The following is a 17,002-nucleotide window of genomic DNA, read 5'->3' on the forward strand; positions in this document are numbered from 1 at the left end:
GTGGTTTCTTAAAGGATAGGGTGTTATTTGCCAGGGTTGTTTTTTTTTTAAATTTCTAGAGTAAATTATACTCTTTCTATTTACACCTCTGCCAGATATTGAGGAGAGGCAGAAAGAAAGAAAGACAGGCTAGTTTCAATGTAAGGCAGTAGATACCGTTGATTCAGTTGATTTTTTTGTTCCCTCCCCTTGCCCCCTGCAGTAACAGGTATGGTTTTCTGACACGAATTTTATTATTTCTAACCCCCTCTGTGACCAGTTAGTCTGCTGAAGCAGATAGTGTTCTTTCTTTGATCAGAATGAATGTTTTAGCTTCAGACATTCTCATTGAAATAATTGTTTGCATGCATGAAATGCAGTTTTAAAGTTTCTTATTCTGCCATTGAAGTGATGTAATATTTCAGGATTGATTCCACCTCTGTGCAGTGTTCCTCTGTGAATATTACAAAGGTTATATTCACTGTTACTCTTGACTGACATGACAATATGAAATATGCATCTTTCTTCATCAGCCCTTCCTTTTTGCTTGACGTAATGAAACATTTTTAGTGGGGAGAAGAGAGGTTTGTTTATCTTACTTTTCAGCTATTTCTTAATAAAGAAATAAGTAGCAGCCAAAGAATGAGGTCAGTACACCATTAAACGTGAAGGCAAACTGCATTCATTTGCACTTGCTACTTATAAAGAAAGGGAAAAGGGATTATTACTTTTAAAAAATGGGTCTGGGTTTGATATGCTAAGAAGCCCAGATCAAATTCACCAGAGAACTTAAACTTTTACAAGCTTTACATGGACTCAGTTTTGGCCAAAGTTCCTGTAACACAGCTGTATTTGTAGGTGTGAGACAGCAAGCTTCAGCTTAAAAGAGGAATCTCTAGCATTAAGCACAGATACGTTGCACTAGCTCAACTCTATGCATTGGTTTGGTGAAATTAAAAAAAAAAAAAAAAAAAAAAAAAAAAAAGAAAACCCCACAAACTCATAATGTATTTGTTTCTGGATTGCAAACTGCAGGTGGCTCCCTTGGTCTTCTGATTAATTCAGGATGTGTTTGTTTCCTTTCCCTCCTCGTCCTCTCCTTTTCAGAAGCGTATGAATCCAAACCAAAGGAAGATGCCGCTTCGCAGTGTAGGGTCATCAAATGTTTGTGTGTCTTACAGGAATTTCATTTAGTTAGATGGCATGCTTGGGTAATCAGTCTTCATATCTCAGTTTCACATAGAAGTGAAGCAGGCTGATTTGTTTTCATCTTTCAGTGTATTTGAAATTGTTGTTCTTTTTCAACAACAGAGTAAATCCAAGTACCATAAAGAAGAAAGAGTTACTAGTTTCCCATTTTTCATCTTTTCCTTTCCTCCTCAACTGGATTTATCCAGTAGGTAAACCGTCAAACTCAGGGATGGAAAAAGCTTTGCATTGTTTAATTAAACCGATGCCTGCAATTATTACCACTTAGCACAGATTTATTTATGTGTGTCTCAATATCTGTACTTTTATATATTTTTATATGCATTTTTTTGTTCTTAAATAATCTTAGAATTATTTAAGCAGTGATCACAGTAAATGAATAAGATTATATTTCTTGATTGAGGAAAAAAATATTTGTGTATAATTACCAGTGAAAGAAAAAGCTTATTCTGCCCAGAAGTGTCAGGGGCAATTGGTACCAGATAACGATACCCAGGCTTGCTATGTTTAAAGTATCAACAGAAAAAAGAAGGGGGGGGAAAAAGGCGCGTGTGTTCTTCGTATTCAGTTTTGCATCAGGTACTAAGGCTTAAATGCAGAAGTTGACTCCTTAATAGTTATACTTTATAAATAAACTTTGAATAGTTACCCAGAGAAGCAGGCTTTCCAAACTGACCTTAGAAATGATGCATGTAGTTTCGCTGCAGCTGGGCTATTGTTCAGGAGAATCACAAATGAGGCCTCCCAAGAATTACTTGTATGGATGTTCCTGTGTAAACTTCTTCGTATGAGGAAGCCACTGTGCAAATGGTAGCTGTTCGATAGCACCTGCTCCTGTTGAAGGGAGTGCGTGTCTTTTATTTCAAGAGCATCGGTACCCATTTCATTAATCATAGTACAAAAGGACTAAAATGAGAATAGCATTCTGAAGGGGCCAAAATAAACAAAAGCTTCCAATTAGGAGGCAATGTTTGTAAATTTTAGTTTGCATATTTTATTTCAAATAACATTTTAGCACACTTACCTTTCAATAAGTTAAATGATTCCTTTTCTGTGTGGAAAGTAATTTTGTAACATTGAGTCACAAAGAATATATATTTTATTTTGAAAAACTGTACTGTGTAAAATAGATATAGTTTCTATGGCCCACTAGCAATTATACTGCTTATTTGCTAGAAGTAGATCAGAAGCTGAATATTCACCCCCAAATTTAGTTTGAGGTCTGAGATATTTGAAAGTTGCTACCTTTATTCATTGATTGCTTTGAGGTATATTATAATATATTCCACACAATTCTTATCAAAATCGAGTGCATTTTCAAAGTCAGCATTATATCTCTTCTGAATCCAGGTCAAATGCTCTAATGTGGAGATGATTCCTTCAGTTTTGGTTTAATTAGCACTGCTTAACCCTTTTGAAATGTCACTAGGACAAGTTATTCTTACCCACTGGAGACTTGAGGAGCAAGGATACAAAATAAGAAACCCTGCCAGTTACTCCCTGACTACTTCTACAGATACACGCTGATTGCCTGCCTTTTTTAGTGCTAAGCGTGAAACTGAGGTTGTGAAGGATGTCACGTGTGTATATGCTTGCTGTAAGACCATCATTTGGTTAAGAAATCTGTGGAACTGGAAATGTTTCTGAAGAGTATTAATAAAGAAACCCCTGCTGCTCAGCTTTACTGCAAGTTTAAATTAGTAATTTTTCAAAAAGCTTCAGCAGTAGAATTTCAGGAAGGCTATTTTCTTTTTTCTGAAGTATAACAGTTTTACTATCATCGTTTTTCTGCTTAAGTAAAGTATGATAGTTTTGTTGCTTGAGTAATTTTAGGTATTTATTGGTATTCCTTCAGTAAACTTTGGGAACTGCTTGGTAATTCTGATATGTAGTAAATTAATGAACTTCTCTTATATGCTTTCATTCATAAAAATCTGATTTCGGAAATGGTAAGAACTGATGTTCAGAAGATGTGGTTCATGTTGGGGTTGTGGTGAACTTGTAGAGCAGTGTTTTTGTGTTAAAGGCTTGGAAGGAAAATGCAGGAGTGAGAACAGTCTTAAAAGGTCTCTTGTATGTGTTTTTAACAATGTTGTGACTGAGCTGTCTTAATTATAATGTCTTAAATTTTGGTGGTAACTTACAGAATTCATGTATTAATTTTAGACCCGAGTTCTCAGAATTTAAAAATTAAAATCTTGAAGAGGAAAGGTGGAAGAGTCAATTCTGACTATAAAGCAAAGCAAGGGGAGGTAAACTCTCAAAGGTGTGCGTTGTTTTTTCCCTACATTTGGTGTCTCAGAGGTCCCCATTAGAAAAGAGTAAGGATCACTACTTGTCATATGCAGACAAGCGTATGTTCCCCACATGCATATATTCAACAAGTTTGGGATTCCAGCCTGCTGTGTGATAACTCTGTTAGTAGTTGGTACCTTTTGTGCCTACTATATGCCTTGTTTTTCTAAGGGAAATAGAGCTTTTGTTCGTAGCAGCTTTATAAAATACAGCAGAGGAAGAAAGGCTGTTTTGTATTCTGAAATCTCTATTTCAGTCTCAGTGATGCAGTGCTCAAATAAACTATAGCACACTTAACGAGCAGTTGAGGACAGAGACACATGTACTAGGCACATCAGGGAGAGGGATTGTGTGCAAAGACTAATTAGCATGAAATATGAATACATTCATGAAGTAGTCTTGATCTATAATGCTCTTACAGAGAGTATTTTTTCTATGAATTCGATGAAAAAGAAATTCAGAAATTGAACTGAAAAAAGAATCTGTGCTAAACTGAAAAAAGAAATGGGTTTTGTTTTTAAACAAACAACAATCTGTATTCCTGGAATGAAACATATTCTGTATGAATAGGTAAAAAGATTAGGTAGAAAAGAATGCTTTCTCTAATGTCAAAACAGAAAAAATAACCCTCAAAAGATACTGTTTTTCAAGTTGGTTTTTTTGGTTGGTGTGTTTTTTGGTTTGTGGTTTTTTTTGTTTGTTTGTTTTTGGTTTGTTTTTTTTTTTAACTTCATTGTTTGCAAGGGAATTTAAGTTAGGAACTAGAAAAATGTATTTAATTTGAAACTAGTTACTCAGAACATGATTAAATAGCCCATTCCATGGATTTTACAGTAATTTTTTGTTAAATGAACTGTTAAAATTATCTGTTGTGGAAACTTTTCTGAATTGCGGCTTATCTTTCATGTGTAAGAATTTATATTTATATATGTACATAAAATACACTGATAATGAGTTGGAGGTCAATCACTTGTCTTTTCTAGGTCTGTGTTCTATAATTTCATGCCGGATGGTTTTAAAACAATGTCTTTTGCCTTGTGATGTGTTATTTGTAGCTGTAGCTGGGTTTTCTGGAAACTTTCTCAATATTGGTAAAAGCAGCTCCATATTTAGCTACCGCTAGAAAGCTGGGCATTGTAATGCAGGTTCTTCAGCTGAAGTAAAGCCACGCAGTTGGCTGTGAATTTGTGATCCGAGTGAAGGTGGGCAGAAAAAAAATAAAAGTCTGGAGGAAAGAATGGAAAACAGATTAGCTACTTACCAGGAAAGTTTGTGCTGACTATTAAATAGACGATGCACCTATATTTTAATATCCTGAAAGCTTCCAGCAGAGTTCCAGGAATAATCCTGTATTTGTTTAAATAAATAAAAAACCACTGTAAACAAAGATACAGTTATAAGCAAAATTTATGGCCTTACTTGTAAAATAATTCTTTTAAGTCTGTATTAAGGAGGTGTTCCCTCCATCCTGTAGCAGCACCATACATGCTACGTTACTTCTTAAATGTACTTTCTCTCAAATTTCTCTTACACAAAATACAATGTGAGGTTTTCTCTGTAAAAGTGTAAACTGACAAAATGGGGTCTGATTCGTGGCCTGGTTCCAGTACCTGTCGTGCTGACCTGCAATGATGTCTCATTTACAAAAAATGCTCCCCTCCCCACGGCTGTTGGGTTTATGTGCAAAACTGATTTTTCTTCCTTTTTTGCTGACCGAAAAAAGAAATATTCCTCATCGGGTTTTGAGATTGTACCTTTTATCTGATTGATAGTTGTTTCAACTGTAGCGCTATTGGGAGATGCTTTGAACAGAATATCTGCCATTGCAAGAATTTCTGCCATATGTACATAGAGTAGGGATAGATCTGTTACCTAAAGGAATAAAGGTTCTTTGGAGAAAGATACATTTAAAAGCTATCTAAAGGATTAAAAGTTAATAATCATGCTATTAAGTTTCTGAATTCATGGAGAAATGGAATATACTAGGTACATAGGCATTAACACAGATAAAAAGCTGATAATTTTGTTGAGTTATTGGATTACTTGTTAATGATCTCTAAAGGATGTAAAGCTGAAATTACAATTTTGTATATTCTGTAAGAGCTGTGCGTCTTCTGCACTTGTGGGAAACTGAAACTTCTCTGAAACTTCATTCTTTCGGATACCTTCTTCTTTTCTGTAAGGTGGGAATATAATTATTTTAGAAGACTATTATGGAATAATTTCCCAAGGTGAAGAGGCAGGGGAATAAGAAATTTATGGCTTAAAGGCTTTCTAAAAGTAAAAAGTCCACATGGTAAACTGGCTGATTTTTATAAGTCAATGTGGACCTGTCTGTAAGTTGCATATTCTGAACAGTAGCATGTGTAGAATAAGCTTGGAGGTTTTTCTGTTGACATTATTTGTTCTTGCATTTAAGACATTTGGATCATTAGCACTGAGATGCTGCCTTCTTACTTAGCCAAATTTTGCTTATGATGGCAATATAAAGGTAAGCAGAGCATAGATTACATCTGCTAGTTTTAGATTATACTGTGGGTCTGTATGCATATATGCTTAAAATGTGCTGAGGTGAATAGTGAGACTTGACTATGTTGGTAAAGGTGAGAGTGGTAGCTGTGTGTTTCAGGACTATTTTTAGTCTGCTACAGCGCAAGTGGCTTAATTTAGTACTCTGGTAGGTCCCCTAAGACTAATCCTGTAATGTGGAAGTAATTTGTCTTCTGCCTCTTGAAGGCAGATAATCATTGCACACGTATTCAGTGAGCACCTGGGCCTTTTCAAGACTCTTTGAGATACTTGGACTTCAAGAAAGCTTTTTCAAGGTGGATCTGTTAAAGTAGTAATAACATATACAGCCATGCAGGATTGTCTTCAGGCTGGTTGAGCCCGGTATTTTGTCTTCAGCACGTGACCGAGAGCAGATGCTTAGGCAAAAGAGTAAATATATGTCAATTAATCAATATTAAATGTCTGTCTCTTTATGTACATAGAAAGAAAAACTAAATAGTGATATTTCCCATCTCCCAACAGTTGACAGTTTTTTCTGAGCCAGAGGTAACATCTTTATATATAGTGAAGTCTTCAGTGTGTTTTTTCTTCAGTGAACTCGTGATCTTTTAGCATTCATAACCTATGGCATTGATCTTCTCTGTATTTCAAAGGAATGTGTAGTTTTCCAGTGTTTAAGTCCTGCTGCTTGCTAGTCTCCCTGGTTTGTTGCCTCCTTTTTCTGTCATGGCAAGTTTCATTAACTACTAATTTATATTTACTTTCTCTGTGTTTTTAAAGACCACAGAGGGGAAGACCAAAATTGTACATGATACACAAAAGACAAACAGTAATACATCATTGAATGATGGCCATTGTCTGATAAGTATCAGTTGATCTACTGGGGGAGGCGGGGGGGAACCTCATGGTTTTGGTTGTCTTAGTATGGAATCATCAAATGTCTCAATTAGTGTTTGTTTTCCAGAGAGTTACATTAGTATGCCAGAAACGTTTCACTGTCACAGTATATTGAAACTCTATTGGGATGACCTTATTTGGAATGATCATTAGTCAGAATGGTTGTAATGTGGAAAGATGCAATACGTCTTCCCTGTGACAATGTGCGGCGTGGCAGCCCCTGTTCCAAACAAGTCACTGTCCTCTAATGTGTCTGGTTAAAACCGTAATTCTAATCTGAAGGTTGCAATAGCTTGTATTCTTGTCACTCACATGTAGGAAAAACATTTGTGCTTGCATATGATTAGGTTGAAAGGTGTGCTTGTTATAGATTACATGGAAGTGATTAAATTTATTTGATGCTGTCCACCACAAGGCCACAATTTCAAACATTTGTTTATGAGAGATTGGTTTCTCAGCATTTTATAAATAAGGATAAAAGTTGCTATTTGTATTTATCAGCTATCAAAGCTGTGATTTCCTGTCAGCTTCACAGGGCACTGCTTACTGGTTAAAGTAAGTAATGGAATCTATTAAGATAGATAATTCTCCAATTATTTTTAATATGATCCTTTTCCCCTGTGAAGTTATGCTTTGGACCGGATGCCTATGAAACCATCCCTTGGAGTTCTGCTGGCTTAATAAAACAATAAATACCAGCTAATTACCAATATTTTTTTAAACTCTGAATTAGTAGGAGAATAGAATTCTTTTTACTAAACATTAAATGAAATTTCTTAAGTACTGAGTCAATGGAAATGTAACATTGTGTATTTCACTGTGTAGATCAGAGTGTATAACCAGGAGGTACCACATTACACTTTCAAAAACTACAGTAGATCTTGAAGATGGTAAACAAATCGAGGATTTGGGGATTTAGCTATATAAAAGTGAAACAATTTTTTTCATGCATGTTTGTTTAAAACCTTGATGGTAGAGAAATACTTCAAAAAGGGAGAGGATGCTGGAATATGCGTTTGGAAATGTATATTTTACTTAGTGTTTAAACATTTCGTCAGGATCTTTATATGTCAAATATCACAGTGGAAGAGGAAAAGATATCAATTTAGCACTTCATTTTTACTACAGTTTTAGTCTGTTCCACTAAACACCAATATCCATTTAACTTGACTGTATAAAGGAATTTTTGGATCTTGGGATCTTTTTTTAGCTTCATTATTTCTAAAATGCCTTTGGAAAATGTGATTCCCATAAGTGTCTTTATTGGGAAAGATGTGCCTTTTGCAAGCCTAATCAAGAGGAACAATAGCTGAACTATTCATTTAAAAGGTTTTTGTTTACTAGACTTGTCATAGTAATAAGAGAAAATGAGTTTATTAAAATCTTGATAAAGTATGATAGCAGGTTTTTGACATTTTGTTTTACTTTGATTTTTTTTTTTTTTTTTGTGTCTGAGTCTGGGTGCTTTTCTTTTACTTTTGAAAGGTATATGAATAACAGGCGTACCAGTTAGCTATAATTATTTTCCAGATTCTATGCTACCTCACAGTTCTGAGGTGATGATGACCTGATATCAGAGGAAAAAATATAACTGGGACATGCAACTGTCTAAATTAGAAATACTATTATAGGCAGCATTTTATTTTTATAGGCAAATGTCTTCTCTGACCCACATAAAAACTTACTGTGTTACTTCTAAAATGCATTGACTGATCTTTTTAGCCATTAGTCAAGCATTAATGTATAGGCAGCAAAGCCATGTAATGTCTCAGCACCCAGCCAAACCGACCAAGGATAAGCATCTCTTTGGAGCAAAAGCCAGCATGTTCACGCTGAGCGTTGCAGATGTTGAAGCAGTGGCGTTGGCAAAGGGAGAAATGGGGTGGACAATCCTGAGGCTTTCTTCTGTATAAATATTCATGGAGGGAATGTGAGAGGAGTTCATGGAAAAGGCTACTAGCTTTTATTCTGGCTTCTTACAGCACATCGTACGACACAGTTAGGTAGGCCCATTGAGGATATTTTCAGTTTAATCATTGTTTGCCTGCTGTTGTTTGATTTCTGATGTTCAGAAGGAGTGCTTGGCACGTATTTCTGTGACCATTTGTATGTGATGAATTGTTAATATTTGCTTACTGTTTTTCAGCAGAAGCAACATCTTTTGTGTTAGTCTTCAGCAGGGTAAATAGAAGGGGGCAGAATCAGTTGTGTGTGGCTTTTTTTTTTTTTTTTTAATAAAATATTGATGGCCCAGACATCTACTTGATTTCAAGCTGTTGATAGAAAGCTGAAAGCAACTGCAGTACGGAGTGGTTAATTAAGTACACTTTAACTGTACAAGTTTACTGCACAAGTTCCTCATGCAGATTTTCAAATTGCACTTGAAACTCAGACTAGTTACAGCCATTTTAGGGCAATTTTAATAGAACAAGAAATATTTCATGTAGTCATTAAATGTGCTGGTCAAATATAATAACATTCAATTGTATTATAAGAACAAATAATAGGAATATAGATCCCCTGCTATTTTTTGACAAAACTCATTTGTAAAACTAAATCATGGTTGTTTGTTTTTTTTTTTTTTCTTCCAGAGAGCATAATCTGTTGGGTTGATGTCACTTCCTTCAGCTTGATTACATTAATTAGGCAAAAAACATATGAGATTGCAAGAGGTTCCATATTTTTTTCCCCTGTCAATTTTATTTATTTTTTATCTTGAGAGCTCAAACTAAGATCCAGTTTCAGATCAATTGCTTGCTTTCTTTGTATTAAAATTGTTTTCTTTTTTTTTCTTTTTTTTCTTTTTTTTTTTTTTTTTTTTTTTAAATGCTGTACCAGGTATTTAGCTCTTCTGATTGCAGAAAGGACAGAGTGACAGCAGGAATGCTTAATTAATTTTACTTCAGGAATTGATAACTGAGTGGTTTGGGGTGAACTGCAAAATGCCAGGTGGCACTGGGAATAAACAGGAGATCACACAGCTGCTGACTTAATTGGCAGGAGGGCGTGGCTAGCATCTGTTAACGCTCCTGCTGTTGTCTCTAGATACTGTGGGAAATGGTTTGCTATCTGTCAAAGTTTAAGACCAACTGACAGTGTGGAGACTATAAATGAATTTGGATACCAAGCCACTTTAATCTCAGTTTACACAGTTCACAAATTGTATGACATCCGTCTTCTGCAGGAGAGATGATGTGGTCCAGGAGAGAAGTTGTGGCTTCAGCTGTGCGATGCATAGTCCAGGTGCAGGACCGTGGCATCTCCCAGAGTCTCTCCTCTGGGATCCATTGAATATTCTCTGGTTTCATTGGTTATAGGATTGGGTAGAGAATACCTCCTTGGTCACTGGTCCATTTAGCTTGCACTGTTGTTTTCTGACTTGTTGCCATTGACAGGGCTCTGCTCATTCAGGATGCTTCTGGGCCCATTTGCACTTTGTGATGATCAGCAGGTTGTTTGCCTAGTTTGGCTATCTGTTTCCTTGAGCATGCAAAACTTGCCAGAGTTTGTTCTGCTGTCTGGAACAAGAGGTTGGTCATATTTAATCTGCTTTACTGAAACAAGTGGTTGGTGGAAGTTCACAGGCTTACGCTAACAGCTATGCTAACTAGGCCTAACTTGTGTGACCTGCTGCACTGTTTCATTTGAGTGTGGAAAGTATGCAGTTAGACAAATGGAAAGGCTTAGTGTTGGTGTATTGGTGAGGGAGGAGAACGTGCAAATTTGAGACTGTTACGTTTGACTTTCCTCCCTTTCTTTGACTTTTATTTCCATTCTTGGGTGCCTCTAGAAGTAACGCAGAAATAGAAAACAGTAGCTTCCTAGTATCGTCAATTCAGCCAGGCTTAAAGAAGTTTTATTATGTTGCTGAATCTACTGAGTTTGTGTGCTACAAAATACCTTCTAATCTTTTAGTGGCATTCCTAGCTCCTCATTTCGTTTTTCTACCAAGTTGTATCACATGGGGGGTTTTTGCATGAACTTCTCAGTGTAATTAATAGTTTCAGCTGTTTGAGCATACCCCTGTATGTATAGTTTACATCCCTTGAAACTGTAGGTACACTTAATTTTTTTTTTTCCTCCTATACTCCTATATTAACTGTAGATCTTCTTTCAGGTAAAGGGAATAATAAAGCAATTAATTTCTTTTGTATATTTGCTCTTGCTGCCAAATACTAGTAAATGCAATTGGTAAGCCACTTGCCAGATGGAAAGAAGATGAAATTACTCATGCATTTCCTGTGACAACGTAAGGGCTTTTGTTCACTGTGGGTAGGGACTTGACAGAAATTGGAGATTAAGGCTCAGGTTCAGATAGGCTAAAGTTCACCTAAATCTCCGTTTTCTCCACACTGTAATTCAATGTATGCCTTTTTGTCTTCCTTTAATTTTCATCCTCATCATGTTCATGACTGACAGTTTTTACTGTTAATTCTTTATTAAAATTATTCACTGCCTATTTAAAAAAAGAAAGGGGGAGTTTAATATGAGCTGGACATATCAGCTCAGAGTAAAATGCTTTGACAGCTCCAGTAGTATTATTAAGTAAAATTGTATGTATTTCTAAAAATTTGTCATGATGACTTTTAATGCCATTCAGTAGCTGACTTAATGAACAGGTGTAGAATGGTAATTTTAAAGAGCCACATGTGCTTACTTCTCTTGCTACAGAAGTACAAAAGTACTGGTGGTAGAATTTTTTTCTTAATTATGTCTCTGAAGTATTTCACCATGTTTGTGTATGTTCTTTGCCATGACTATCATTAGGCTTGTTTAATGTATTTTAAACTTATATAACATTTTGCTTAGTGTTGCCATTTTTTCTTTAAACCCTGCATGGGTTTCAAGCAGTGCACTTTCTGTGGGATTAAACTAGTTCCCAGCTGAAGGTACCACTAAAGGTACACACTTGAGCTGCACATGCGTTGCATAATGTAAGAGGAACAGAAAACAATCCCTTGCAGCATGTTGCATCAGCTTTTTTCCTCCAACACTGATAAACAAATGTGTTGTTACTAACAAAATAGAACGCTAATCTAAATTAAAAAAAAAAAAAAAAAAAGTTGGTTATGTAATGTTGGTGTTTAGATCTGTATTTTCTGGTCTTCAAAGAGACATCTGCATGTGCGAAAACTACCTCTTCCCCTTTCCCTCTCCTGTCTGCTTGAGGTAGACAGTAAAGAAAAGTAAACTCACCCAAAACATTCTATAGGTGTAACTGGTGTGAGATAATTATGCATTAGTGGGTATTTTGTCATGTCAATGACTGTTAATTGGTTTTTAAAAAAATGCTTGCTTCTTTCTTACTTCTTCCCAACTGAATGGGGAAATAATTTTCAACAACCAAGAGTATAATTTTCTCCATTTCTTCAAAACAAAAAATCCACGCATGTATGTGTGCCTGTTTGTGTGTGTATGTATGTGTGTGTGTATATTCCAGATAAGTCCAAATATTAATCTACATAAATTTGTGTGAAAAGAGATTAACTTTCAAGAAGAAAAACAGAGATGTAGGGTAGGGGATTTAAAAATGCTTTGCATCAGCACAACAGAAGGGCATTAGCATTGTCAGTTATCACAGCCATGGTGGTCTCAAATATGAGAGGACAACCCCACAGGGCCTTTTCAGTCAGAACTCTACTCTGCTGGTATGCAGGCTTCTTTCATGTGGTGACAAAATACTTGGGCTTCTGGACTCTCTTACTGAGAACTTGTGAAGGAGGTATTCGTCACTCCTGCAAAGAGTGACTTGCTAGAGTACCTGGACAGGCTTAACCACTTATTGGAGGATTCTGCCATCATTCAGGGCTGTGAATGCAGTGGGGGACAACATAAACTTGATTAGTGAGTATGTACTGGGAAGTGGAACAGGTGAGCCGTGAATTCGGAAGGCTGAATTTGGATCAAGCCTGATTTAAGGTGGGAAAAAGCTGCTTGTGTTCTCAGACAAGAGAGGCGAACTTAAGCAGGGTATTTGGAGGTGGGTGGCTAGCTCAGCAGGGATTTGGGTGGGAGATGGGCCCTGTGGAATACAGCTTCTAACTTGGAAAGCTGACCTGTTTCTTTCAGTGTCTTACTGCTTAATACGTTGTTGTGGTCAGAAAGTAAGGGAATTTCTCCTCTGCTACACATTTTTTGTCTAAAATATATGGAAACCTGGGTATGACTGTCACTAGCTCTAGGTACTGTGTGTAAGACTTGTTGGTTTGAAAACAAGCTGATTTTGAATGAAGATGTAAGCCAGTGCCATTATCAAAGTGCTGTAATGAATAATCACAGCACTAAGCTCCAAGGTCTGTATGAAGTAATACAGATGCTTTAGCTTCCGGATTGATTTTTCATCTTGCTTTTTGAGCTACCCTGTGTTGACTGCTATAAAATCCTTTTTTCATCTCTCCCTCTGGTTCGGTGGCATCAAACCAAAAAGCGTGTCTCCTCTTTAAATGGGCACTTGTGAATGGAGTACCTGAAAAGGGTTGGGAGCTTGGTCAGCAATAGTATATTGATTCTGAAATGTATCGAGTAGCTATTTATTTATTTAATTATTTTTTAAAATTCTGCCGTCTGTGGTCCTGTGACAGTTGAGTCACTGCTGAAATGGACTCTGCGATCCGAGGGAGAGCAAGCCACGAACAGAAGAGGGAAGGGCATGGCTTTTGATAGCTGTCTGATGCTTAATGTAATTTCAAGCATGGGTCAAACTGTGTTGGAGAAATTCTAGTAATTTAATGTCTCTTTCTGCCTATGAGTCTTAGCTTGGTAAGATTGGTGTTGATGCTGGATTGGGACTTTGGTGCAGCCACATAAGCATCTGGTTTGAGTATTTCCCCATGTTTTTTTTGTAAATTGTCATAAAGCTAGCTTAGTCTTTAAAGTCTCATGCTTGAAAAGATAAGAACCTTTGGAAAGAACATCTTCCCTGGTCTTTTCCAAATGGAAAAGTTTTAATCTAACCTAGACATTAAATATTTATGAAATGGATGATTTGTAAGTGTTAGTGTTGCAGCCCTTCAGGCTTAAGCAGGTAAAAGTAGCCATGGTTTGTTATGAAATTTTTGAACATTTGGCCTTTTGTGTTCCAAATGTGGTTACTAGTTTTGCAGCCGCTAAGAGAGTGCAATCTGGAAGCAGGTGAGGAAGGATGATAATGAAGACTGGTTGGTTGCCCTGTACGAACAGAGGTACCATTGTGGATTCTGACTCAGCCCGTCCTCTGTCTGTCTCTTTCTATAAAATATTGTATGCTTAAAAACTGAACCCCCAAACCCACTTTTCCTTTTTTGATACTGTAGTAGCTGAGTAACTTAATATATGTTTTGAGTTGGGCTCATGTAACACCTTTGCCCTTGAACTCTTGCTCCCAAAGGTGTTTCTCTCACTTACTGTGTCTGGCAGCGGTATGTGAATTACCACTGTAGGAAAAAAGTTACCTTTGTGTGGGGTGACATTTGGTAACAAAAACATCTGTGTTTCTTCTGTTTTCTTTTATGAATTCATATTTTTTAAACCTCTGCAGTTTTGCAAGCCACAAGACTGAAATGAGTAACACTGGCTTTGTGTGTGTATTGTCTTAGCTGGTTACAGAACAGGTCTGTGTTTAGTGTTCGCAACCAATGTGACAAGTATAGTACTCTGTGAGCCGATTGTGAGTGTTGTTCAACACTTTAAAGACCCAATCATATATGGAAATCCAGAGGATTTAATTCTTAAAGAGATGAAGTTTGGAATAGGTCACTCACCTTCTTGAATAATTTCTCGCACCTATCTCACCAGACACAAATCTAGGCTTTTCAATAGCTTCTGTTCATATAACAGAACTCATAATGTTTACTGCCTTCTCATGGGACAACTAATTTTTAACTCTTGGGTGTTTTTTGTTTGTTTTGTTGAGCACCTGGTTTTATTTCCTCGTTTATTGGAGCACGATTAGTGATAAGGGTGTGATTATTTCATGGAGTGTCACTTCAGGATTTTAAACGGTAGTTCGTTATAGTTAAAGGGTCAGTGCTGGTGGGAATTTTGAGTATTACCTGTGTATTATCAAGTTGATGTGTAGCTCTGTCCTTTTTCAAATATAAAGCAAGCTGGTTGTACTTATGTAATTAGGTTTGCAGAATAACGGCAGGGCAAGGGGAGAGCAAGTATTGCACTGCTGTTGAATCGTCTTTTCTGTTTAGTTTTTTCTGCTTTAGGCATTTTAGAGGTAGCTGGGGATGAGAGAACTATCTTGTACTAGCTTAGTTAACGGTGGTATGAAAATGCCCAAGGTAAAGTAATTATTCAAATGATATAAACCCAGTAGAATTATTTTATGCCAGATGTTTTCCTAGTGGTAATGTGTATAAGGAGAAAAATAACTGTTTTCTTTGTTCTATTTTTTTAAGAGCTTGAAACTGAGGCTTTGGTGTTATTCTTCACACTAAAAATGAACATCTTTTCTTAGGAGATACCTGTAATAAAACCCATGCTGATGAAACTAACACAGCAAAAAACAATGCTCAGAGAAGAAAGGCATATTTAGTCTGCTTAAAACTTCCTCTTAATTTGACTTTCAAGTTTTTCGGTTACTTTTGAATGACTTAAATTGTTCATTAAGTTTAATTAATGTTAATCACGTTAAGTTTCTATTCCTTCAGTGCCAAATGTTATGTGATATTTAAAAGGAAATAAATCCTTGTTAATGGGTTTACTTAATTAATACTTAAGAAAATTCTGTAAAATTAAGTATGTTAAATTATGCAAAAAATCAGCATATATTTTCAGTATTTCCATACCGTGTTACTTTCTACATTATTTTAAGTACTGAATATAAGGCTAGTGATCCTTGCTAATTAAAAAAAAAAAAAAAGGTGTTTTCTTATTTGATTTTGCTCTTTACCAGTGACAACATAAATAATTAGTAAAAACCTACCTTTATGTAGTGTAATAAATCTCAAATGATTTATTGTATTGGTTTTGGATGAAGAACTTCAAATGGTATTTGATTTATTAATATTTCAACAGAGGGCACTCACGTGCTTTGAGGTAACGCCAAATCACTGTGTTTTTTAAAGGTGCTTGGAATAAAGTGGAGCTGAAGATAACAAATTTTGTGGGTTAAAACGCATAAATGTAATTTGATAGTGCTTGGGAAAATTGGTCATTGTCATATTAACATTTTCATTTCATGTTCCTCCTAATTTTCTATATTTGCTTTGTTTCTTTGGATATTTTAGAGTACATTGAGGCAGTGGATTCATTTGGCCTTGAACTGATTCTAATAGATGCATTATTATGGCTTTCTAGCTGAGTTGCTGTTAGTCTGTTAAATTTAACAGTTGTAATAATGAATCAGAATTTAATGAATACGTTCTTTACAGCTAAAAAGCCAGTAGAAGAATCGGAAGAAAAGAAAGCAGCTCAGTCAAAGAAAAGGATTAAAGAATTAAGAATTTTGGATGGAAAAGCAGCACAAAACTTATGTAAGTGATGTCAAATGCATTAGGTGAATATCTATTTAGCATGTACACGTGCCTGTTCTTAAAAGTTTTATTTCTTTTTTGTTCACATGTACAATATTCTTTTTCTAAAAACTGGCTAATGTGAACATGAGTCTTAAGTTCAGAAGCGTTTACATATATGTGATTTGAATTCACTATACAACGTGGGAAAACTTAAAAAAGTAACATGGAAAAATGATGTAGACTTAAATGTTAATGAACTATATTTTTTTGGTAACAAAAAGTTGATTCTTTATTAATCTTTAGACTGGAAGTATAAAGGAAGGCACCGTGTTGGTAGCTTTTGTGGGTTGGGGTTGAGAGGCCATTCCTAACGGTTCTTTCTGGTTAAAGCAATGGAGAAATAGAGCTTAATGGGGGTTAGACTTTTAAAGGGAAATATTACAAAGTATGTTAAGTGCAAAAAAATACTACTATAAATTGTACAGAAAACAGCGTCACTGGTTATTTTTAACCTGCTGCTTCTCTCTTTAATTTAAATTCAATTTAAAGAGTAGTAGATTCTTTTATTTGAATTAGAAATACCATAAATTGTCACTAGTCCATCTATGCCCTTTGCAAATGAAGTGTGTAAAACCAGATCTGCGCATTGTTTATTACCACATCCATGA

At 35.9% G+C, this 17,002-nt stretch overlaps 1 protein-coding gene across 4 annotated transcripts in view; it reads left to right on the forward strand.

Moving 5' to 3' along the window:
* DIAPH2 (diaphanous related formin 2) overlaps positions 1 to 17,002 on the forward strand; it is a 251,721-nt gene that overhangs the window by 69,561 nt on the left and 165,158 nt on the right. For all 4 annotated transcript variants that reach the window (XM_082323488.1, XM_082323489.1, XM_082323490.1 and 1 more), the window contains one exon: positions 16,251 to 16,352. In XM_082323488.1, coding sequence (XP_082179614.1) covers positions 16,251 to 16,352 — 102 coding nt within the window. The remainder of the gene's footprint in view (positions 1 to 16,250; positions 16,353 to 17,002) is intronic.

This window comes from Platalea leucorodia (genome assembly GCF_965183815.1).
Source record: "Platalea leucorodia genome assembly, chromosome: 10".
In the NCBI taxonomy this organism is placed as follows: Eukaryota; Metazoa; Chordata; class Aves; order Pelecaniformes; family Threskiornithidae; genus Platalea; species Platalea leucorodia.